Here is a 25,458-nt window from a genome sequence, read left to right on the forward strand (position 1 = left end):
TTTTCTTGCTAGTGTTGCCACCCATTGTTATTGGCACCCCAAATGCGACCAGTAAATGCGCATTTTTGCCCTTGACAAAACCCGCGGTTAAAAAAAAAAAGTGCGAAGCTCAATGCTTAAAAATGTACATGAGCTTCTTTGGCATGTTTGTCACATGTAGGTCAGCCCATTGAAATGAATGAGTGATGCACTGATGTGTGATGAGACGGCACTGATGAGCTGCACTGATGTATGCTAATGAGGCTGCACTGATGAAGCTGCGCTGATGTATGCTAATGAGGCTGCACTGATGTACCATAGTTGCCAACATTTAAAAAAAGTTTCCAGGGACACTTTGCAGCACAGCTATCAATTACCACACCCACTTCCCTGAAGCTCCGCCCACTATGCATAATTAATCTCGCCTATTTATCAGATTATAGGGTCTGCTCAATATAGAGAGAATTACAGGAGGTTAAAAAGGGAATTTCAAACTTAAGGCCACAATAGCAGAGTTGGAATAAGTCTCCCATTCAGCTGCACTAATACTGCGTAACATTCATGGGCAGCCCGATAAACAGGCGCTTCCAGGGACAATATAAATTACCTGGGACAGGCTCCTATTTGCAGGGACTGTCCCTGGAAAACAGGGACAGTTGGCAAGTATGATGTATGCTGATTAGGCTACACTGATGTATGCTGATTAGGCTACACTGATGTATGCTAATGAGGCTGCACTGATGTATGCTAATGAGGCTGCACTGGTGTATGCTAATGAGGCTGCACTGATGTATGCTGATGAGGCTGCACTGGTGTATGCTGGTGAGGCTGCACTGATGTATGCTAATCAGGCTGCACTGATGTATGCAAATGAGGCTGCACTGATATATGCTAATCAGGCTGCACTGATATATGCTGATAAAGCTGCACTTATAGGGCTGCCTTGATGAGGCTGCACAGATGAAGATGCACTGATGTATGCTGATGAGGCTGCACTGATGAAGCTACACTGATGAGGCTGTACTGATGTATGCTGATTAGGCTACACTGATGTATGCTAATGAGGCTGCACTGATGTATGCTGATGAGGCTGCACTGATGAAGCTACACTGATGAGGCTGTACTGATGTATGCTGATTAGGCTACACTGATGTATGCTAATGAGGCTGCATTGATGTATGCTGATGAGGCTGCACTGACGTATGCTGATGAGGGTACACTGATGTATGCTGATGAGGGTACACTGATGTATGCTGATGAGGCTGCACTGACGTATGCTGATGAGGCTGCACTGACGTATGCTGATGAGGGTACACTGATGTATGCTGATGAGGGTACACTGATGTATGCTGATGAGGCTGCACTGATGTATGCTGATGAGGGTACACTGATGTATGCAAATGAGGCTGCACTGATGTATGCTGATAAAGCTGCACTGATAGGGCTGCCTTGATGAGGCTGCACAAATGAAGATGCACTGATGTATGCTGATAAGGCTTCACTGATGGGCACTGATGAAGCTACACTGATGAGGCTGTACTGATGTATGCTTATTAGGCTACACTGATGTATGCTAATGAGGCTGCACTGATGTATGCTGCACTGATGGGTACTGATGAGGCTACACTGATGTATGCTCATGAGGCTGCACTGACAGGCACTGTTGGGGCTGCACTGATAATAAGGACACTGATTACCAGTGTAGATGTCCCCTGTGTGGATTGCCGCTTACCGACTCTTCTCACGCACTGTCAGCATGAGGAGAAGACTGCCAATATCCAGAAAATCTGGTTACATTGTGATCAGCTGTGATTGGCTCTTTACCCCGATCTGTGATCAGCTGTATCTGAAGTACAGCGATCACAGATTCCACGTCAGTATTTGGCTATAGCGCGGTCATGAAGAGGTTAAAATATAACTATATGGAAAACCTTTGGTTTGGACAGAGTGGAGGTGGGTAAGAACCCCTGTTAGGTGTTTATTGCTGTCTGTGCCCCCTTTATGGAGATTCATCCTCTCTATTTGTCCTCTACTATTATCGCCGAGAGTGAAAGAAAATCCCAAATGTTGGGTTGTCACCAGAAATGGAATAAAGGGGAAATCTTCCAATGGGGACACTAGTTCTGGTGACTCTCTTTTCACTTCCTGTTTTAACAATGGAACAGGAAGTGAAGGGGAATCTCAATAATGGGGACACAACATGGGTTATAGCTCTCCTCCACTCTACCTAGCATGGGAAAATTTTTCCTTTAAGCTGGCTACACACTTTTATACAATTTTCCTTTATATTTACCTAAACCATATAATAAAAACGAGGTCACACCTAAACACTTTTTATTATTATTCAATCAGGCAGGCCCTTGCACTCCGTAGTTGAAGGTAAATCTAAAGGAAAACGAACAACAAAAGTTGTATAGTGTGTATCCCGCTTTGGATTTATGTAAACAAACCTCCGCTGACTGATAACACTTCAACAAACCACGTGACCGCTTTGCCCACTCCGAGCGAGATATCTGCGCAGGAGCTTTTATACTCCAACCAATCCCCGCCCCCCTGTCACCCACGTCTCCTCCCGCCAATCACACAGCGCCCGTCCCCGCCCTCCCTTCCTGGCCACGCCAATCCGGCTAACCCTCCAGTTGCCGGAGAGGAGGGCGGGGTTGGTGGCGGAGTCCGGCGGCGGAGGGGTGTGTGGGAGGCCCCGCCCCTTGTTTATGTGGTGGCGGCCCGTCGTCCATGTTGGGAAGGTGAGGGGAAGCGGAGTGCGGGGAGGACGGGGACCCCCGGAGATCAGAGGCCGCCCGGACTACATGCTGAAGAGGCAGGCACAGCGCCCGGAGCCCCGGGGGAGCCCACAGCAGCTCGCACCCGGCTAAACACTATCCGACGGCAAGTGGAGCGGAGGAGAGCCGAGCTACCCCCATGGACGGCACGTCCGTCATCACCCAGCTCACCAACCCCAAGGAGGAGGCCGTCCTGTCCTGTGCCCAGGAGAAGGGTGAGACACCCGCACAGGGGAGGGGACAGGGGCAGACACCACACCCCCACAGGGGAGGGGCCTGGGGGGGGGGACAGGGTGAGACCTGATGTGTATATATTATAAAGACTCTATTGTGCCCAGGAGAAGGAGGAGACACCCTGAAAGGGGAGGAGCCTGTCTTCTATAATATGAGGGGGCAGTGTGCCCAGGAGAAGGGTCAGATGCCCATGGAGGGGGGGGGGGTGTCATGTGCCCAGGAGAGGGGTGAGATGCCTATGGAGGGGGGGGGGGGTCATGTGCCCAGGAGAGGGGTGAGATGCCCATGGAGGGGGGGGGGTCATGTGCCCAGGAGAGGGGTGAGATGCCCATGGAGGGGGGGTGTCATGTGCCCAGGAGAGGGGTGAGATGCCCATGGAGGGGGGTAATGTGCCCAGGAGAAGGGTCAGATGCCCATGGAGGGGGGGGGGTCATGTGCCCAGGAGAGGGGTGAGATGCCCATGGAGGGGGGTAATGTGCCCAGGAGAAGGGTCAGATGCCCATGGAGGGGGGGGGGGGTCATGTGCCCAGGAGAGGGGTGAGATGCCCATGGAGGGGGGTAATGTGCCCAGGAGAAGGGTCAGATGCCCATGGAGGGGGGCAGTGTGCCCAGGAGAGGGGTGAGATGCCCATGGAGGGGGGGGTGTCATGTGCCCAGGAGAGGGGTGAGATGCCCATGGAGGGGGGTAATGTGCCCAGGAGAAGGGTCAGATGCCCATGGAGGGGGGGTGTCATGTGCCCAGGAGAGGGGTGAGATGCCCATGGAGGGGGGTAATGTGCCCAGGAGAAGGGTCAGATGCCCATGGAGGGGGGCAGTGTGCCCAGGAGAGGGGTGAGATGCCCATGGAGGGGGGGGGTGTCATGTGCCCAGGAGAGGGGTGAGATGCCCATGGAGGGGGGTAATGTGCCCAGGAGAAGGGTCAGATGCCCATGGAGGGGGGGTAGTGTGCCCAGGAGAAGGGTCAGATGCCCATGGAGGGGGGGGGGGGTGTCATGTGCCCAGGAGAGGGGTGAGATGCCCATGGAGGGGGGGGGGTGTCATGTGCCCAGGAGAGGGGTGAGATGCCCATGGAGGGGGGGGGTGTCATGTGCCCAGGAGAGGGGTGAGATGCCCATGGAGGGGGGGGTGTCATGTGCCCAGGAGAGGGGTGAGATGCCCATGGAGGGGGGGTGTCATGTGCCCAGGAGAGGGGTGAGATGCCCATGGAGGGGGGGTGTCATGTGCCCAGGAGAGGGGTGAGATGCCCATGGAGGGGGGTAATGTGCCCAGGAGAAGGGTCAGATGCCCATGGAGGGGGGGGGGTGTCATGTGCCCAGGAGAAGGGTGAGATGCCCATGGAGGGGGGTAATGTGCCCAGGAGAAGGGTCAGATGCCCATGGAGGGGGGTAGTGTGCCCAGGAGAAGGGTCAGATGCCCATGGAGGGGGGGTAGTGTGCCCAGGAGAAGGGTCAGATGCCCATGGAGGGGGGGGTGTCATGTGCCCAGGAGAAGGGTGAGGTGCCCATGGAGGGGGCAGTGTGCCCAGGAGAAGGGTCAGATGCCCATGGAGGGGGGTGGGTTAGTGTATCCAGGAGATGCGTCAGATGCCCATGGGGGGGTTGTGTGCCCTGGAGATGGGTCAGATGCCCATGGAGGGGTGGGGGTTGTGTGCCCTGGTTGGGTTTAGATGCTCCTGGAGAGGGGGTAGTGTGCCCAGGAGAAGGTTCCGATGCCCATGTAGGGGGTTGTGTGCCCAGGAGATGGTTCATATGCCCATGGAGGAGGGTCCTGTGCCTTGGAGATGGGTCAGATGCCCATGGAGGGGGGGAGTTTGCCCAGGGGAATGTTCAGATGCCTGTAAGGGGGGTGGGTAGGGTGCCCAGAGAAGAGGATATTGCAATGCAGGATATAGGTGGAATTTCCTGGGGAGGGGTACAGTACCCATGGAGGGGGGTAGTCTGCCCAGTAGATGGGCCAGATGCCCAGGGGAAGGGTCAGATGCCCATTGGTCAGGGTATGGTGTCCAGAGAAGAGGATATTGCACCCAGGAGAAAGGTAGAATGTCCTAGGAAGGGGGTACAGTGCCCAGGGGGAGGGTCAGATGCCCATGGTTCAGGGTATGGTGTCCAGAGAAGAGGATATTGCGAGCAGAATGAGTGGAATGTCCTTGGAAGGGGGTACAGTACCCATGGAGGGGGGTAGTCTAGCCGTTAGAATGGTCAGATGCCCATGGGGGTGGGGTACGATGCCCAGCAGAAGGGTCAGACGCCCGTGGGTCGGGGTATGGTGTCCAGAGATAAGTATATTGCACCCAAGAGAAAGGTGGAATGTCCTTGGAAGGGGGTACAGTACCCATGGTATGGAAGGGTCAGATGCCCATGGGAAATGTATAGTGTCCAGGGAGAGGGTACTGTCTTTAGGAGAGGGGTAGATACTTGGAGTGAAGGGTCAGGTGCTCAGAGCAGGCGTAGGGGAAGTGTCCAGTGGAGGGGTTCTGTGCCCAGCAGGCTCCCTATGGAGGGCGTATGGTACCCAAGAGAAGGGTCAGATGCCCAGAGAGGGGGGAGGGGTGTTGAACCCCCTGCTAGGGGGGGTACTGTGCCCAGGAGGATGCCTAAAGAAGGGGTATGATGTCTAGGGGAGTGTTAGATGTCCCAGAACAAGAATCTGATATCCAAGGAGAAGAGTCAGATGCCCAAGGAAGGGGGTGGCAGAGGGAGTGCAGTGCCCAGAGATAAGGATATTGTACCTAGGAGAAAGGTTAAATGTCCTGAGAGGGGGGGGGGGTATGGTGTCCAGGAAGAGCGTAGTGACTTCAAGAGAAGATCAGATACTCAAAGAAGGGGGTAAGGGAAGAGTCCATGGAGGAGGGGCTGTGCCCAGGGAAGGGATATGATGTTCGGTAGAGGTGTCAGATGCCCCGGTAGAGTGTACTGTGTCTAGGAAAAGAGTCAAATAATCCAGGGATAGGGTACTGTGCCCAAGAGAAAGATCTAATACCCAGGGAGACGATATGGTGCCAAGGAGAAAGATATGATTCCCAAGTAGGGTGTATGGTACTCAGGAGGAGTTGGGTGCCCAGGAAAGAAGGGGAACAGGTGGTATGGTGCCCAGGGAGGGGGAGCGGTTCCCAGTGGAAAGGTCAGATGCCCATGGAGGGGGGTATGGTGCTCAGAGAAGAGAATATTGTGCCCAGGAGAAAAGGTTGAATGCCCTTGGAAGGGGTTACTGTACCCATGGAGGGAGTAAAGTGCCCATTGAAAAGGATCTGGTGTCCAGGGAGAGGGTAGCATCTTAAGGGAAGTGTCAGATGCTCATAGAGTGGGTACGGTGCCTAGAAGATGGGTCAAACTTCTGGGCATGGTAAAGTGTCCAGTGAGGGGGTACTGTGCCCAGGAGGAGGGTAGGATGTCTAGAAGTTTCAGATGCCCTGGGAGGGTGTACTTTGCCCAGGAACAGGTCAGACCTCCAGGGAGGGGGTACTGTGTTCAGGAGAAGGATCTAATACACAGTGAGGGGGTATGGTGCCAAGGAGAATGGTCAGATTCTCAGGGAGCGGGTACTGTGCCCTCTGGGGGTAGAGGGGGTATCCAGGGGGCAGGGGGATAGTGTGCCCAGGAGAGGAGTCGTGTTCCCTAGGTAGAGAATACTGTGCCCAGGAGGAGGGTCAGATTCTCAGGGAGGGGGTACTGTGCCCTCTGGGGACCTCTGGGGGTAGAGGGCTGTCCGGGGAGGGGGGAGGATAGTGTTCCCTAGGTAGAGAATACTGTGCCCAGGAGGAGGGTCAGATACCAAGGGAGGAGTGATCACAGGAGATGAGTTGGATGTCCAGAGTCGGTGTACTGTGCACAGGAGAAGGGATGGATGCCCAGGGAGAGAGTATGGTGCAAAGGAGAAGGGTCCGATGTCCTGAGAGGGGAGTATTGTGCTCAGGAAGAGGGTCAGACCCCCTAGGAGGTGGGTACTGTGCTTAGGAAGAGGGTCAGACCCCCTGGGAGGTGGTACTGTGCTCAGGAATAAGGTCAGACCCCCTGGGAGGTGGTACTGTGCTCAGGAATAAGGTCAGACCCCCTGGGAGGTGGTACTGTGCTCAGGAAGAGGGTCAGCCCCCCTGGGAGGTGGTACTGTGCTCAGGAAGAAGGTCAGCCCCCCTGGGAGGTGGTACTGTGCTCAGGAAGAGGGTCAGCCCCCCTGGGAGGTGGTACTGTGCTCAGGAAGAGGGTCAGCCCCCCTGGGAGGTGGTACTGTGCTCAGGAAGAGGGTCAGCCCCCCTGGGAGGTGGTACTGTGCTGAGGAAGAGGGTCAGCCCCCCTGGGAGGTGGTACTGTGCTGAGGAAGAGGGTCAGACCCCCTGGGAGGTGGTACTGTGCTGAGGAAGAGGGTCAGACCCCCTGGAAGGTGGTACTGTGCTCAGGAAGAGGGTCAGACCCCCTGGGAGGTGGTACTGTGCTCAGGAGGAGGGTCAGCCCCCCTGGGAGGTGGTACTGTGCTCAGGAGGATGTCTAGGGGGAAGCGTCAAACCCCCGGGAGGAAGCACTTTGTCCAGGAAAAGGGTAGGCCTAGTGCAGGGATGCTGTGTTTTGGAGCAGGACCAAAAGCAGGCCTAAAGCCAACTGGAAGACCCCTACTTTTAGGGAAGTATTGAGTGCAGGAACTAAGATGTTAGTTTGGTTGAATGTGTGGTAGTATAAGGGAGCACCCTACGCTGACCGAATAGAGTATGGGAGGGCCGCAGCCTGCTATAATGGGTCTACAGGATGTTTAGATCAGCATTTCTCAACTTTTTTTCAATCTCAAATGAATAGTATGCAGAATTCTGAGGCGCCCCGGTCTAATATGTAAAATGTTTCTTAATAATGGGAAGTGTGAGCTTGGGATGATACGCGCAACTGCCTCGTTTATGGTTAACTTCACGTCAGAGGTTCCCTCAACCACATCTGGCCCTAGAACAGTGATGGCGAACCTTGGCACCCCAGATGTTTCGGAACTACATTTCCCATGATGCTCAACTACACTGCAAAGTACATAGGTCTCATGGGAAATGTAGTGCCAAAACATCTGGGGTGCCAAGGTTGGCCATCACTGTGCCTAGAACGACATTGGTTGTTTTGGGGTTGGCAGCCAGCCCAACCAAACCATAGTAACGCATGATGCTGACCCAGGGTCCTCACAGCAATCTGTGGTAACCCAGATGGCACCCCATTTTGCCACTGAACCCTGGTTGAGAAACCCTGATCTACTGATCCATTTGGGCATGACCCCATGGGTGTGGACAAACACAGGATAGGTGTTCCTTGGCTCCGTCATCTGGTAGCAGTACTATTACCATGGTATAGGCACAGTGATGGTGAACCTTGGCACCCCAGATGTTTTGGAACTATATTTCCCATGATGCTCAACTACACTGCAAAGTGCATAGGCCTCATGGTAAATGTAGTGCCAAAACATCTGGGGTGCCAAGGTTGGCCATCACTGCGCCTAGAACGTCATTGGTTGTTTTGGTGTTGGCAGCCAGCCCAACCAAACCATAGTAACTCATGATGCTGATCCAGGGTCCTCACAGCAATCTGAGGTAACCCAGATGGCACCTGATGTTGCCACTGATCCCTGGTTGAGAAACCCTGATCTACAGACTGATCCATTTGGGCATGACCACATGGGTGTGGACAAACACAGGATAGGTGTTCCTTGGCTCCGTCATTTGGTAGCAGTACTATTACCATGGTATAGGGAGATCAGTATTCAGTTTGTGAGATGTTTTTTGGCGTGATCCTGACACGGGTACAATCAGATTGTGGTGTTATGTATTGTTATCCTTTGAATTGTCCTACACTTCACATATGATGCAAAGTTTACCTCGATCGTTGTCATTTTTCGCATTGTTTGATTCTAGTTTTTACTGTCTATCAGCTCTTATGTAATAAATACGGCCAGTGATCTCCTGCATGTTGCTGCTTCTTTTGTTGACAATTTTGGAAAGCAAATCCCATCCATCAGTTCAGCATCCAGCAAACGCTTCCTCATTCCGCAAATCCAACACTCCGGCCATCTGTGGCCAATTTTGCCTCGCGAAGGGAAGAATACATTTCTTTTGGCACCACAAAGGCTGTCAGATCTGTGTGCTGGATCCAAGTATTCCCATGTTATCCTTCGTAATTAAAACTGTGAATACAATTCACTGTAACAGAAAACATCTTGTTTTGTAACATTTTCTGATTGATGTTACTGTTACTATGTGATATAATAGTTTACTGCTTTTACTGTAAAGAATCTCTTCCTGTAAATTTGGCTTACGTTGTTTTTCTGTAACCGTTTAACATTGGATATGTTTACATGTGTTAATCGCCTTCAATGCATCTGTTTTTTTTTTTTTTTTTTTAATTTGAACAAGTCTGATTTTTGACGCATTTAACGGTGTGTGCTTGTTCACGCCATCTGCGTTGATCTGCATAGATCAACACCATAGGCTCAGCGATTTGTTTTCTGTGTGCCCTGTTCTCCCCACAATGCTGCAATCGGGTGAAGTGCGCTGCATGCATGCTGTATTTTTTTACATGGCTCTCACCACATCGCATGTCGCAGTCACATGGCGGTGCATAGATCTGAATAAACTGTCGTTTCCCAAGTTGTCCCCCAGGACAGTCATATGAGAGGCTCCTCCCCCTAATGGAAATCCAAACCCACAGTGGGAGGTTCTTGAATCTCCTGCTTTCCTTTTGGTCAGTTAAGTAGCAGAGGGGGTTGTTAATCAGTTTCAACTGCTTTTGGTGTTACAGGGGCACTAGATGGGCAACAATGAGACAACCTCTAAAATAGGAATGGTTTTACAGATAATGGCCTCTGCCATTTTTTCCCAATTTATGTTTTCTGACTGTTTTTGTGTGTGTATATATGTGTATATGTGTGTATGTGTATGTATGTATGTATGTATGTATATATATATATATATATATATATATATATATATATATATATATATATATATATATGTATGTGTGTGTGTGTGTGTGTGTGTGTGTGTGTGTGTGTGTGTATATATATATATATATATATATATATATATATATATATATATATATATATTGTGTGTGTGTATATATGTATATAGTGGTGCACCTGAATGGAAATTCCAGTGCCGAAATCGAAAATTCAGGATGCACTTGGCCAAAAAACTGAAATGGACAGTAAAAAAAATAAATAAATATACATTTTAATTCATGAGGTTGGCTATTTATTTAATTATTTTTTTCCCCCCGAACCCTATTTCAGGCTGATAATTTTTAGCAGCTGATATATTGATACCCTTTGGCCCCTTTCACACAGGCGGACCGTTCAGATCCGCCTATAAGTTTTTTTTTTTTTTTTTTGGCAGATCTGAACGGTCCCCCCATGCATCTCTATGGGGCATCGGATGTCAGAGGAGACATGTCCGCTGACATCCGATCCGTCAAATCTGGATGGATGGAAACCCTATTTTCCATCCGTCCAGCGGATCGGATGATAACGGACCGATGGTCCGTTCCCATCCGATTCCCCCATAGAGATGCATGGGGCTCTGACAGCTGTGTCTCCGCACACAGCGCGGAGAACAGCTGTCATTCTCCTGCTCAGCGGGGGGATCGGCGAATCAATCCCCCGCTGCGATAGACGGAGTCCGTCCGACGGACTTACTGTGTGAAAGAGCCCTTTCATTTCTGGGATGTACCTGGGAACCTCTGAGAGCGAACAGGCAAGATGATCCTTGCGTCAAGTAGAGGGTAGACGATATGGAAATTTTTTTGGGTTGGATTTTGGATTGTTGGCGGCTACATGTTAGGTATCTATTTACTTGGTGTAACATCATCTTCACATTCTACAACAAAAATCAGGCTTCCGCCCTCGGAAGAAGTCATTGGTTGACGAAACCGGTCAGGGCATGGTTCCGCGGTCACGAGGTTTCCAGCGGCGGTTGTCATGCCCGAAGGTCTGTCTGCTTAGGTACCGAGCAGGGACCATTTAACATCAATCGAAGCTGACCTGACGCAAGTGCACCTCTTTTCATGCCAATTCATATTGAACATTTGTGAGTGTAACTTTTGCAGAGTTTTAAGTATTTGTGTGAATAAACGTGTGGTTTATCAGTATTACGTTCTGTGATCTCATTTTATCCACTTACATGCAACACGAAATGCTATGGATGTATGAGTAAGGAGAGGGGTCCATCATTATCCCACCCGGAGTCGTGTTTGGAACTCTTGAATCAAAGACATTCATTTGGCCTGTATTCAGGGGGCTCTGGTGAGTCTTTTACCATAGGGCTTGCACGGTGGTGTGATGAAGGCTGCTCATACCTGCGCGGTGGTGGAATTTAAGCATTTGGACTCTGCATTCTTCCAATGTATGGATGGACTTTGCACACGTTCACTTTATGTATAGGGACTGTTTCTCTATATAAGCGCTGCTAGTGTGTCTTTTAGCTATTCTTCGCAATTTAGGTACACCTGGTTATTTAAAAATCAGGCTAACTTTACTATTTTTTTGAGTTTTTTTTTTTTTCCCACAAAAAATTGGGTTTTTAAAATATTGCTGCGCAAATACTGTGTAACGTAAAAATTTGCAACAGCCGCCATTTTATTCCCTATGGTCTCTGCTAAAAAATATAAATGTCATTTTCTAAAAAAAAAATTTAAAAAAAAAAAAGATCTTTACATGTAGGAGAGAAGTGTCGGAATTGGTTTGGGGAAACAAGTTCTTAAGATGGCAGCTGATTGGCTACCATGCACAGCTGCACCAGATTCTGAGCGCTCCAGTTTTAGTAAATCTCCCCCAATGTTACAATTACTGGCCACACAGCATTCGGACTGAGCGAATGAGACGAGGAATGGGACCTGCAGCGTTGAGGCTGGTTGGGAAGTGTACAGCAACTGGTAGTGGAATCCTGGGACAGTCCAAGGGTCAAGGCAGGTATTGGGCAAACATAGTCTGAAAACCGTTCTGAGGTCAGTTTAGGTAGCAAACGAGCGTAATCCAGTAGGCGGTTCCAAGGTCAAGGTAGATGGCAAGCCTAGTCCACTCTGGGTTTCTGCCTGAAATCCGACTACTAAGCAAGGGTCGGTACTGAGAAAACCAATGACGGGTACAACAAGAGGAGGGGAGGCTAGGAGGGGGTTTCACCACGGCTGGTCAGTTAGGGCAAGCAGGAAAGAGCAGGCCCCTGGCTGTGAAGGACTGGGGCTCATCCTCCAAGCAGCTGCTGCAGGGGAAGACGGAGAGTGAGTGCCTCTAGCTTTCCTCACAGATGTCCTCATTCCTGTTTGGTCTGCTGGAGACCTTTATAATAACTTTCAGAAAGTCTGTATTTGCATAGGGCTAGGCTTAAAGTGGAATTCCGGGCACAAAAACATTTTTTCAATGAACATACCCCCGGGACCGTCAGGGCTAGTACATTCCACAATGGCTAGCCTCCGATCTGCCCCGGGTTTGCACTTACCTGCAAGAAAAAATACTCACTTATAAAATTTCTTCTCCAGAGTTGCCATCTCTGTTGTTGTAGCGCTCCTGCGTTTTACGTATGATGTGGATTTTCAGCTGCAGAAATATTCCACTTCAGTAGTCATGTAGAGAAACGCTGAGACACCATTCCCAACTCTCAATGACTCATGTGTGGATGATCTCAATTCAGCAAGTAAATACACACACTCAATAAGATGTTTCCTAGAGTGACTTATGTATATAGTAACACAGTGATGATAGTCTGAAGAGACAGGTTGGGTAGAGATGGTAGATGACAGACACTTGAAAGGAAATGTTCTTGAAAGTAAGATAGTAGCAGATGGGATGCAGATAGGTTTAGCAATCATGTATGGTAGTAGATGACAGAGTAGCAGGTGGACATACAAGAGAGATCAACCCAGTGCAAGAACAGGTGGTAGTAGGCTCAAGAGCTAGCAATCTTAGATAATGCAGATGTAGTAATAGTCCTTAGTATGCAGAGCTAGATAGTGTAAGCTTTAGTATAAAGGTTATAGAGGTTTCCCCTGTGGGGTACTTATCACTAATAGCAATGTAGCAGAGGAGAGGTTCGGCAAGAGCGGATGATCCGGTAGCGGGATACAGGGATCAGCGCAGCGTGGTTCCGACAGCGAGGTATGCTTGCAAGCATGAGAGCTTCAAGACAGGTTAGCATCAAGGCACAAAGCAGTTTGAACGAACACATGTGAGTGAGAGCCGGCGATCTAAATAGCCATCCAGTCCGGCGCTCAGTGATGACAGCATCAGTCTTAAAGGTGTATGCGCACCTTACCAAAAGAGAATGGTGGGGCGCATACACTTATGAAAGAGTAATTGGGGTACCCAAAGGTACCAGAACATTACAGTTGTGGGCAGCTGAAGCCGGCGCAATCCTCTTCCGTGTCTTCTTCTCCCAGAATGCGCCTGCACCGGCCCCTCTCGTCACTTCCGGTGCGGCGCTGCATTCCTCCACAGCTTCTGGGCATGCCCAGAAGCTGTTTAGCAGGGAATGCGGCGTCGCACCGGAAGTGATGAGCGGGGCCGGTGCCGTCGCATTGACTCCTGGGAGCGATGACGTTCAGCTCCCAGGAATCATTGTAAACCGGAAGTGACGGCGCGGGACACGGCCACAGAGGGAGGAAGTGGGGGAAAAAAAGTGAGCATTTCTTTCTACAATTACAAGGGAAGTAAAAAAAAAAAAAAATTAATCCTAACTATCCAATTCCTTTTCAGGTGAAGAAGAGCAAGCGGATGGACACAAAATCGATTAGGTCTATTTTGTGCCCGGAACTCCGCTTTAAGCCTAGTACACACGCAACGATTATCGGCCGACCGATCGTCCGTCTTTTGTCCAGAGTTGTGTTTTGTTGGTTGGAATGTGCCTAGACTGCACACAAATTTTCTCACCCAACAAAATTCTACTTCAGAAGTGATGTCATGTGTTGGTTTGCTTTCTTTGTGTTCTTTCTTCTCTGAGCATGCCCAGTCTTGCTCATCAGATTTTTGTCTGCCGAAATCTGTACTGACTGCACGAAAATCGGCCGTGTTTTGACGGCCAACAAAAATTTTATAGCATGCACATTAGATTTTTTTCGCCCGAAAAATCGGAGTTGGTTGTCGGAAGCATCATACTAACAAGCCGAAAATCGGCCGGTCGGATGAAAATTCCCTGCCAACTTTCAACGCGCGTGTACGGGGCTTAACTCTTCGTGTTGTCAGTGCTTGCACCTGACAGTAGTATATCTGATCCCCAGATATTATTTTGGGAGGAGGAGGGGGATGTGAAGCTCTGACCCATTCTTGGAAGTTCAGGGGGGTGCTCTTGGTGCATTGTGGTGGCGGGGGGACCTTTTCGGGTAGGTCTTGTCTGGCAAAGTTTCATTGCTTAAAGCATTCATGCTAAGCACACAAAGGATCGGGCGTTACTGAGTAGTATTAAGATGTTCAGATTTGTTGTGCGGTTTGGTTTATTCTTTCATATTTTTAAGGCCTCAGGTGCTTTATTCATGAATCACTGGCTGTCTTTGAAGGCATATAAATAAACGTGTTTTAGGCATGCTTTGGCTCCAGTGGATCACGGCCTGTTTTGAGTTTGTGCAGATAGTTCTATGTATGGGTCTGTTTTATTCCTTGAAGATCGGCTTTATAGAATGAACCAAGAAGGTTGGAATTTACAGGTTGAACAACTGTAATTGTTCAAACTTGTTTTGCCATTGCTGCACGGTGGTGTGGCATTTAGGGGTTTAAAACTGGTGGTGAGGAGGCAACCTATTGTCCCTTCACTGACTTTAAAATGCCTCTGAAAAGCGATCTGCATGTGTAAATGTAGCTGTTGACTTTTCATTTTTTGGTGGGGGGGCTGAAGCTCCGCTTTAAGGCTCAAATACTGTAGCTGCTGACTTTTACTGTTAGGACACTTACCTGTCCAGGTATCCGACGACAGTGTCCTCACCTAAGCCGATTCTTGAATCTTCGAAGCTCTCAGATGCTGGCGCCGCCATCTTGGGTAAGGCAAACCGGCAGTGAAGCCTTGCCACTTCACAGGCAGTTTCCTACTGCGCATGCGTGAATTGTGCTGCGCCTTCTCAAGGGGCCGGCTGCGGAGAGGGCCCAATTTCCAGTTGAGTTCAGCTGGTAGTGGTAGCGGGTACCTGTCAAAACCAGGTACCGGCTCCCCCCTCCCCTTCGCTCCCCTTCTCCTGGTTCACACCAGTGCTGCTTTGAAATCGCAATACTTAAGTGCGATTTCACTGCAATGTCTAGATGAAGGAAGAGACGGTGGAGAGCTGAGGCTGGGTACACACTTATGCAAATTGAATTCAGGTTTCCCCGCATCCAATTTGCATGACCGCAGAGTATAACCGGCTCTCAGTGGATCTGGTTCACACATCTCGGGGGCGACTGTGGAGCACACTGCAGAAGGGTTCTATGCATCTTTGGCTTTGTTTCAGGTCCGAATTCAGGCAAAAATTCTGACCTCATTTGGACCGGTGAAGGGGACGCACCGGACCCCCTGCTGCGATCCGCACCGCAGTTAGTGTGAACCCAGCCTAAAGTAGCTCTCCTCTCTTCCTCCAACTAGACAGAGGTGCACTACCTCAGTGCTCCTCTTTCTAGATGGGGGATGAGAGGACACAGGCTGCTAAATGGGGTGACAGGGCTGTCACTCGGTCCGGGTTTAGACCGTGGTCCGCCATTTAGTGATGCCTGCTCTGTAGTGTCTACTTGTCTCAATTAAGAGCACTAAATGTCATTTCTGTCTGCTGCCTCATTCTTCTGCTATCAGCATGAATAGCTTCTAACACGTTTTCCTGACACCAAAAAATAAATGGTGTCAGGGAAGGGACCCCCCCCCAGCTGAACAGCATCAGCCCTGTTGCTGTGTGAAGGGGGGAGTGTGTCCCTTACCTCCAATTAGCTCTCAGAGCTCTCCTCCACTGAGCTCTGCAGAGTTCAACTTTAACTCTCTCTGCCCCCCCCCCCTTTTTATTCCTAGAAAAGCTTTATGAATTCAGCACTTTAAATGGCTGTAGAGAAGATGACTTCAGCTAAACAGGTACAACTTATGTAGGAGGATTTGTTTTATCTCTGTGTATCACTTTAGGCCAGCCACTACACTGGGTCTAAGGGTCTACAATAGGGATAGACCGATTTATTGATATGGCCGATATATCGAGGGCTGATATGCACTTTCCCCGATATATCGGTATCGGCCCCGGAACTGGACGATATTGCTGATATTTTTGTTACATCATTCTGCCTTCTTAGGCCGCCTCCCTCGCCTTGGACAGCCTCGTCTGGAGTCGGGACTAGTCTCGCAGGAGTATATCACAGCCATACACCCACCCACAGCAGCCCGTTGCCAGCTAGCCAGCCACATCCACAGGCCCTGTACCAGCCAGCCACACCCACAGGCCCTGTACCAGCCACCCACATCCACAGGCCCTGTACCAGCCACCCACATCCACAGGCCCTGTACCAGCCAGCCACATCCACAGGCCCTGTACCAGCCAGCCACATCCACAGGCCCTGTACCAGCCAGCCACATCCACAGGCCCTGTACCAGCCAGCCACATCCACAGGCCCTGTACCAGCCAGCCACCAAAATCCACAGGCCCTGTACCAGCCAGCCACCAAAATCCACAGGCCCTGTACCAGCCAGCCACCAAAATCCACAGGCCCTGTGCCAGCCAGCCACATCCACAGGCCCTGTACCAGCCACCCACAGCCAGGGTGCCAGACCGCCAGCCACCCACCCACCACAGGGTTCCAGCAAGCCAGCCATTAAGCATTAAACAAAAATGAACATGTTCAGTACCAGATTTGTGTCAAAAATTGTCTTTATTTTCCAAAAATGTACAAAATATCTACCGATATGCAATGGCCAAAATATCGGTATCGGCCCTGAAAAAACCATATCGGTCTATTCCTAGTTTACAACCACTTTAATGTTTCATCTTCTATAATGTGTGGAGGCGGCCATCTTGGTGGTGGAGCAGGGCTTTGCTTCCCCATACCAGAGATGCTCACCTGATGATTGGTGATTTATTGACTAGTGGGAGAAATATGCAAGAAGCAGCAGTTAGGGAAGCACCGATCCACAGAATGTAGATCCGGCACTACAGGTCCTTCTCCAGTAAGGAGAACCATGGCCAGCACGGCAGTGATATCACCACATCTATTGAGATTGGAAGTCAGAAGCAGCAGTGCCTTGGATTGCACACTGCAGATACGCCACTACGGGCATGAGGCCCAGGGCATGAGGCCCAAGGCACGGGCATGAGGCCTAAGGCACGGGCGGCAATCCAATGTTTTTGAGGAACAATTCAAGACGAAAGGAAGACCTTACAGCTAAGGCACAACCCACCTATCTTCATGCTTCCTACAAGTTGGCAAATCTTCACTTGCTTGCGTTGAGGTCCACTTAAAGTGTTTCAGTTTTCAAGCATGAATTCAGTTTGTTGGTATAAATAGAATAGGAAATCACCCAACCGCACTGTTTACCCCGATCTCTTCTGCTGTTAAAGCCTTTTGTTGCAGAGTTGATCCTTTATAAAGCTCTTTGCTTTCCCTTAGGTGTTGGTTATGAGAACCTAATTGTGGTGATTCGTCATCATAAGTGTCCAGGCTTTTATCGAAGTAGCCTGGAAAGTAGTCCTGGAAGCAGCAGTTTAGAGGATCTCTGTGGTTAATAACCAGGATTGTTGGAAGTAATTGATGGAGAGGCTCTCGCCAATTAGTCCATCAGCATGCGGAGGGAATATATTCTCATCCTTCTGCAGCTTGGGGACCGTGTCTATGTGTAGGAGAGTTTTCTGTATTTACAAGTGGAGACTCAGTGTGATGGAAAAGGTCCTTGGCCTACTAGCTGTTGAATTACAAATCCTGGCTTACGGTGCCAACATTTCTAAAGTAAAAGCATGTAATGGAAAAGTACGTATTTTGGTCTAGCGAATGCCAAGCAACCGGAGCGTAATAAAACAATAAAGCGGAAGTAAAGGCAAAACTTTTTGCTTTTAAAGGATATGTTCACCTTTCATAACATGGTAAACCCATATTCGGAGTGTAATATATTGCTCCCCCCTTCAAATTCAACAATGCGTACTTAGCGTATGATTTTTATTTTTTTGTACGATTCTGGAAAAGCTTCCTGGTTGCATAGCTACGGATCGGATGGTGCAAAACAAAAACCACGGCACCCAGGCTTTTTCCGTGTTATTTTTGTATTTCCGATCATGCGTGGTCTTTGTCTATCGCGCGGGCGCATACTGTACTGATTAAACGATTGTCGGCTATCGTACGACATCAATTTTCGTGTTTGTCCCTTCGGATTTTGTTGGAAGAACTGTCGTGATTGCCTGTTGAAAGCTGTGTACTAATGATCAGATTATCGTGCGATCAAGTCGGACTCGAAAGCAATTTTTTTTTTCGCTTGTAAAAGGGGCCTTATGCAGTTTATCCCTTTCAGATGGCGATTTCTGTATTCCTAGTTCAGCCCATCTACATCCATCTGCCGCATTCTTGTGTTGCAGGCTTTCTTTGATTGGGTTGCAGTGATTGGTCACAACCAGCGTAATTAATAGGTGTTAACATTTTTCTCCAATATTGCTGCTAAGTGGCTTGGCCTTGTCTCAAGAATGGAACATAATGGAATTTGGAGAAAAGGGTGCAGGGAAATTTGTCTAACGCCAGACCTTTTATTTAAAAATTTGATCTTTTGGGTGAAATAATCGCATCTTCCAGAAGGCAGCAGCTGCACCAAACCGCTATTCCAGGCAATAAGGAGTCTGGTTCAAAAAACTTGTCACCTCCAGTGTGTATGTATGTATGTATGTATGTATATGTGTGTGTGTATATATATATATATATATATATATATAATATACATACACAATGTGTATGTATTTATTCTTTCGCGCTCTCTCTTTTTCGCTCTCGCGCTCTCTCTTTTTCGCTCTCGCGCTCTCTCTTTTTCGCTCTCGCGCTCTCTCTTTTTCGCTCTCGCGCTCTCTCTTTTTCGCTCTCGCGCTCTATATATATATATATATATATATATATATATATATATATATATACAGTGGGTACGGAAAGTATTCAGACCCCCTTAAATTTTTCACTCTTTGTTATATTGCAGCCATTTGCTAAAATCATTTAAGTTCATTCTTCTTCCTCATGAATGTACACATAGCACCCCATACTGACAGAAAAACACAGAATTGTTGACATTGTTGCAGATTTATTAAAAAAGAAAAACTGAAATATCACATGGTCCTAAGTATTCAGACCCTTGCTCAGTATTTAGTAGAAGCCCCCTTTTGATCTAATACAGCCAGGAGTCTTTTTGGCAAAGATGCAACAAGTCTTTCACACCTGGATTTGGGGATCCTCTGCCATTCCTCCTTGCAGATCCTCTCCAGTTCTGTCAGGTTGGATGGTAAACGTTGGTGGACAGCCATTTTTAGGTCTCTCCAGAGATGCTCAATTGGGTTTAAGTCAGGGCTCTGGCTGGGCCATTCAAGAACAGTCACGGAGTTGTTGTGAAGCCACTCCTTCGTTATTTTAGCTGTGTGCTTAGGGTCATTGTCTTGTTGGAAGGTAAACCTTCTGCCCAGTCTGAGGTCCAGAGCACTCTGGAGAAGGTTTTTGTCCAGGATATCCCTGTACTTGGCCGCATTCATCTTTCCCTCGATTGCAACCAGTCGTCCTGTCCCTGCAGCTGAAAAACACCCCCACAGCATGATGCTGCCACCACCATGCTTCACTGTTGGGACTGTATTGGACAGGTGATGAGCAGTGCCTGGTTTTCTCCACACATACCGCTTAGAATTAAGGCCAAAAAGTTCTATTTTGGTCTCATCAGACCAGAGAATCTTATTTCTCACCATCTTGGAGTCCTTCAGGTGTTTTTTAGCAAACTCCATGCGGGCTTTCATGTGTCTTACATTGAGGAGAGGCTTCCGTCGGGCCACTCTGCCATAAAGCCCCGACTGGTGGAGGGCTGCAGTGATGGTTGACTTTCTACAACTTTCTCCCATCTCCTGACTGCATCTCTGGAGCTCAGCCACAGTGATCTTTGGGTTCTTCTTTACCTCTCTCACCAAGGCTCTTCTCCTCCGATAGCTCAGTTTGGCCGGGCGGCCAGCTCTAGGAAGGGTTCTGGTCGTCCCAAACGTCTTCCATTTGAGGATTATGGAGGCCACTGTGCTCTTAGGAACCTTAAGTGCAGCAGAAATCTTTTGGCCAGATCTGTGCCTTGCCACAATTCTGTCTCTGAGCTCTTCAGGCAGTTCCTTTGACCTCATGATTCTCATTTGCTCTGACATGCATTGTGATCTGGAAGGTCTTATATAGACAGGTGTGTGGCTTTCCTAATCAAGTCCAATCAGTATAATCAAACACAGCTGGACTCAAATGAAGGTGTAGAACCATCTCAACGATGATCAGAAGAAATGGAAAGCACCTGAGTTAAATATATGAGTGTCACAGCAAAGGGTCTGAATACTTAGGACCATGTGATATTTCAGTTTTTCTTTTTTAATAAATCTGCAACAATGTCAACAATTCTGTGTTTTTCTGTCAGTATGGGGTGCTATGTGTACATTCATGAGGAAGAAGAATGAACCTAAATGATTTTAGCAAATGGCTGCAATATAACAAAGAGTGAAAAATTTAAGGGGGTCTGAATACTTTCCGTACCCACTGTGTATATATATATATATATATATATATATATATAGTAAAGTTCGACCGATTATCAGCAACACCGATATACACATTCCCCAATATATCGGAATCGACCTTTGGATTTACCGATATTTCGGGAAAGTGCTGTACCGGAGTGATTCCTGCAGCTAGAGGCATCACCCCGGTACCGGCGTCCATAGCCGACGGTCGGCTGACTTGTAATGACAACCGATGAGGCTGAGAAGCTGCTCGGCTGTCATTACAAGGAGGGGACATCCCATCCCCCCCCCCCCCTTCCACGGCTCCACCTGGGAATCCTACCTGCACCGCCGCCGTCTGACCGGGTCTCCATTTTTTTTTTTTTAATTTGGCGCCAAGTACCCGGAAGTGATGTCATGATAATCTGTATGGCTGAATTCGCATCGCATGTGTTGCATAACAGTGTGGTGCGAATCACATGCAATGTCTTCCATCGCACCAATGTAAACCCAGCCTAAAGGTGATTTGTGTAGCGGTTAGATATGTAATGCTGATTTTGAACAAAAGTGGAATTCTGTTGTCTGTTAGATTTTGGAGCTGTGCGTTTTGCAGCGTTATCCGCTTGTCTTCTAATTGCTCCCTTCCAGCTGATGGGCCTGGGGGGGTGTTTTTTTTTTTTTTTTTTTTTTTTTTTTTTTTTTTCAGGTCAGATTGGCCAGCAGGCTGGAGCTGCCTGTGATTAATAAAACCTCTGTGTCTGAAGCAGGTCACTTCTGAGGGCTTCCCACTGCTCTTCATAGGGTTTAAAGATTTATTTCAGGCAGAGGATATCCATCGGGGAATCCCAGGCTGTCCTTCCAGAGAAAGCTGTCAGGAAGATCAATATCTGTCTGCTTGGAGGAATTAATAACCGCTTCAGTGACTGAGCAGCCGGAGCGGCGCCTCCCGCAGAGCAAGCAGTGCATGGATGTTCTGGCTGCACCCTCCACCCCTGACGCTACTCCTGAATCAGATCGTACTTGGCCTGCAACCTTCGCTTTTATCCTTGGATTGGATGCTGGGGCTTGATTAAAGGAGACCTGTCATGGGAGAAACATGGAGGCCGTCATCACTGACCTCTTCTCTGCTCGCTGTTTTTGCTTTCATTCTGTCTCTCAGGATTCATGGAAAAGAATTTCTAAATCTTAAAGAACATGTGTACATTTTCCCCCATTTTAAAGTGATATTACTGTAACCACTTGCCGACCGCCCGGGCAGGCTGGCTTGGCTGCGCGTATCGACATGGGGGGTTCATCAGTTTGCAGGAGTGGTGCTGGGGGGCGAGCACATGCCGCCGACGGCTCACTCCCGCCCCCACTAGGCAGCGGGGATGCCAATCCACGGGACCGCCGCCCGCGATCTTAGCCGGCCCCCCGTGATCTCAGCCGGCCGCCCCGTCTATGGTCATTTCACACCCCCCTTTTTTTTTTTTTTTTTTACCTTCATGCGTAGAATGTAAAAGTAAAAAACCTTGAGTCTTAACACTTTCATTATTGAAGCAAACTACAAAGTACCCCTGAGATGGTATTAGGTGCTGGCCAGATTGGCTACTTAAGTACTTGTATGTCCCAGGAGTTTTGACTAAGTGCTTTCAGGGGCTGTGGTTTAGGAAGGGACAATGTGCCACCTATGGTGTGCATCCCAAAGTAAGGCAGTTATTAAAGGATTACCTATAGGTGAAAGTTATAAAGGGGAGTTTACAACCACTTTAACCACTTAAGCCCCGGAAGATTTTACCCCCATTCCGACCAGGGGGTATTTTGCGATTCGGCACTGCGTGACTTTAACGGACAATTGCGCGGTCGTGCGACGCTGTACCTAAACGAATTTGGCGTCCTTTTTTTCCCACAAACAGAGCTTTCTTTTGGTGGTATTTGATCACCTGTGCGATTTTTTGATCACGCGCTATAAACAAAAAAAGAGCGTCAATTTTGCAAAAATAACAATATTTTTCACATTTTTTTTTTATATGAAATTCCCCAAAAAAAAATTTAAAAATCAAAATTTTTTTACTTTTTCGGCCAATTTGTTTTATGCTACCTATGTTTGGTAAAAAAAATCGCAAAAAGCGTATTTTGATTGGTTTGCGCAAAAGTTATCGCGTTTACTAACAAAGGGAAAGATTTCTGTCATTTTTGTTGTTTTTTTTTTAACGTGTAATGGCGGCGATCTGCGATTTTTTTTTTTTTTTTTTTTTTTTTTTTTTTTTTTTTTTTTTTCGGTACTGCGACATTGGGGCGGACAGATCGGACCCTTGACTGAAATTTTTGACACTTTTGGGGTTACCAGTGACATTTCTACGGTAATCAGTGCTATATGTATGCACTGTTACTGTAAAAATACACTGGTAGTGAAGGGGTTAACTTTATTTGGGAGGGAGGGGCTGTGTGTATCCCTAGGGGCGTGCTTTCTACTGTGATTGGCTGGGGCTTGAGCTGTATGGACACTGATCAACGGATCTACATACTAGATCCGAGTGATCAGTATCCTAACAGCAAGGAGAATGACAGGTGGCTTGTTTACACAAGCTGCCTGACATTCTCCCTCTCCCCCGCCGATCGCCGAGTGACCGGCGGACATTGGGTCCGCCGGTCACACGCGCGGGGGGGTCCGTGACCACGCGGGAGCGCGCGCGCGCTCGCTCCCTAGACCCTCGCATGCTAGTGACGTAGCCCTACGTCACTTTGCCTGTGAGGGGCTGACTGCCGACGTAGATCGGCGTTAGGCAGTTGGCAAGTGGTTAAGGTGCCCAAACACTGGTAGAATAAATATTCCCTGATCTGCTTCCTATACTACCACTTGGAGCCGCACGAATCTGGATAAAATGAGAATCACAATTTTTTTTGCTTAAAATAAAGATCATGATTCTTGGCGTAACATCTTTCACATTATACAAAAAAATTGGGCTAACTTTATTTTTTTTTTTTATTTTTTTTAATTTATTGAAGTGTATTTTTTCCCTTAAAAAAAAAAAAAAAAAAAAAAACTGCGTTTGAAAGACTGCTGCACAAATACAGTGTGACATAAAATATTGCAACGACCACCATTTTACTCTCTAGAGCAGTGATGGTGAACCTTGGCACCCTAAATGTTTTGGAACTACATTTCCCATGATGCTCAACTATACTGCAGAGTGCATGAGCATCATGGAAAATGTAGTTCCAAAACATCTGGGGTGCCAAGGTTTGCCATCACTGCTCTAGGGTCTCTGCCAAAAAATATATATAAAGTATTAGAGATCGTCCGATTATCGGCAACACCGATATATCGGGAGCCGATATGCACTTTCCCCGATATATCGGAATCGGCCCCTGAGGTTACTGATATTGCCAATTATTTAGGGAAAGTTCTGTACCGGAGTGATGTCTGCAGCTAGAGGCATCACCCCGGTACCGGCGTCCATAGCCGACGGTCGGCTGACTTGTAATGACAACCGGTGCGGCTGAGAAGCCACTCGGCTGTCATTACAAGGAGCGGGAGGGACGTCCCCCCCCCCCCCCCCTCCTGCCGGCTTCCGTGGCTCGCTAGGGTCCCCCGTCCCACCGGGAGACTCGTGCATCTCCATGTAAAAAACGTGGAATTGATGTCATGGGTACTCAGCGCTGAAATATCTGCATTAACGATATTGTGTATGTGTGTGTATTATATATTGTGTGTGTGTATATGTGTGTGTATATATATATATATATATGTGTGTGTGTGTGTACATATATATGTATATGTGTATCAGTGTTAATTTTGGCAGCACATTTCAATTTAGTTTTAGTCTTAGGACTAAAATGGCATTTTAGTTTTAGTCCCATTTTAGTCTTCTGCAAGTGTTTTAGTTTTAGTCGTATTTAGTCGACTAAAACTCCAGTACATTTTAGTCGACTAAAACGTCCTACATTTTAGTCATCTATAATCGAATGGGTGTAGTTCAATTGTAATTTGTAATGCATTATTTAAGCATTTCTCTACAATTTCCAAACTCATTATATACTACTGCTGGTCCTGGAGTGAAAAATCTAATATGTTATTATTTATGGTATTAAGCTTTGAGCATGCACCAGTGTTAATTTTGGCAGAAAATTTTGATTTAGTTTTAGTTATAGTCTTTTGACTAAAATGCCATTTTAGTTTTAGTCCTATTTTAGTCGACTAAAATTGTGTTAATTTAGTCGACGAAAACGTTTTAGTCGACGAAATTAACAATGGTGTGTGTGTGTGTGTGTGTGTGTGTGTGTATATGTGTGTGTATATGTATATATATATATATATATACATACATACATACATACATACATACATACATACATGTGTGTGTGTATATACATATACACTATCTCACAAAAATGAGTAACACCCTTCCCATTTTTGTAAATATTTTATTATATCTTTTCATGTGACAACACTGAAGAAATTACATTTTTCTACAATGTAAGACCCCGTTCACACTGGGGCGACGCTACTTGCCGGGGCGACCTCACAGGTCGCGGCGCGCAGCTCGCACCGCGACCTCGGAGCGGCTGGCACGGACTTGATATCATTGAAGTCAATGCAGGTCGCCCCAAAGAAGCTCCGGACCCTTTTTCTAAGTTGGAGCGACTATTAGAAGGGGTCCACAGCTTCTCTATGGCAGGCGACCAGGTCGCCTGACAGGTCGCCCCAGTGTGAACGGGGTCTGAAGGTGTGTGTGTGTGTGTGTGTGTGTGTGTATGTATGTATGTATGTATATGTGTATGTATATATGTACACACACACACACACACACACACACACACACACACACACACACACACACACACACACA

General features: G+C 48.0%; 1 protein-coding gene across 2 annotated transcripts in view; it reads left to right on the forward strand.

Moving 5' to 3' along the window:
* The first annotated feature begins 2,673 nt into the window (after window positions 1-2,673).
* LOC309556635 (CTD small phosphatase-like protein) overlaps window positions 2,674-25,458 on the forward strand; it is a 157,298-nt gene continuing 134,513 nt past the window's right edge. Inside the window, exon 1 of one of the 2 annotated variants that reach the window (XM_082259076.1) lies at window positions 2,674-2,977. In XM_082259076.1, coding sequence (XP_082115202.1) covers window positions 2,902-2,977 — 76 coding nt within the window. In that variant the 5' untranslated portion in view covers window positions 2,674-2,901. The remainder of the gene's footprint in view (window positions 2,978-25,458) is intronic. The other variant, XM_082259075.1, reaches the window with a different exon arrangement.

Source organism: Pelophylax lessonae, assembly GCF_965119305.1.
Source record: "Pelophylax lessonae genome assembly, chromosome: 5".
Lineage (NCBI taxonomy): Eukaryota > Metazoa > Chordata > Amphibia > Anura > Ranidae > Pelophylax > Pelophylax lessonae.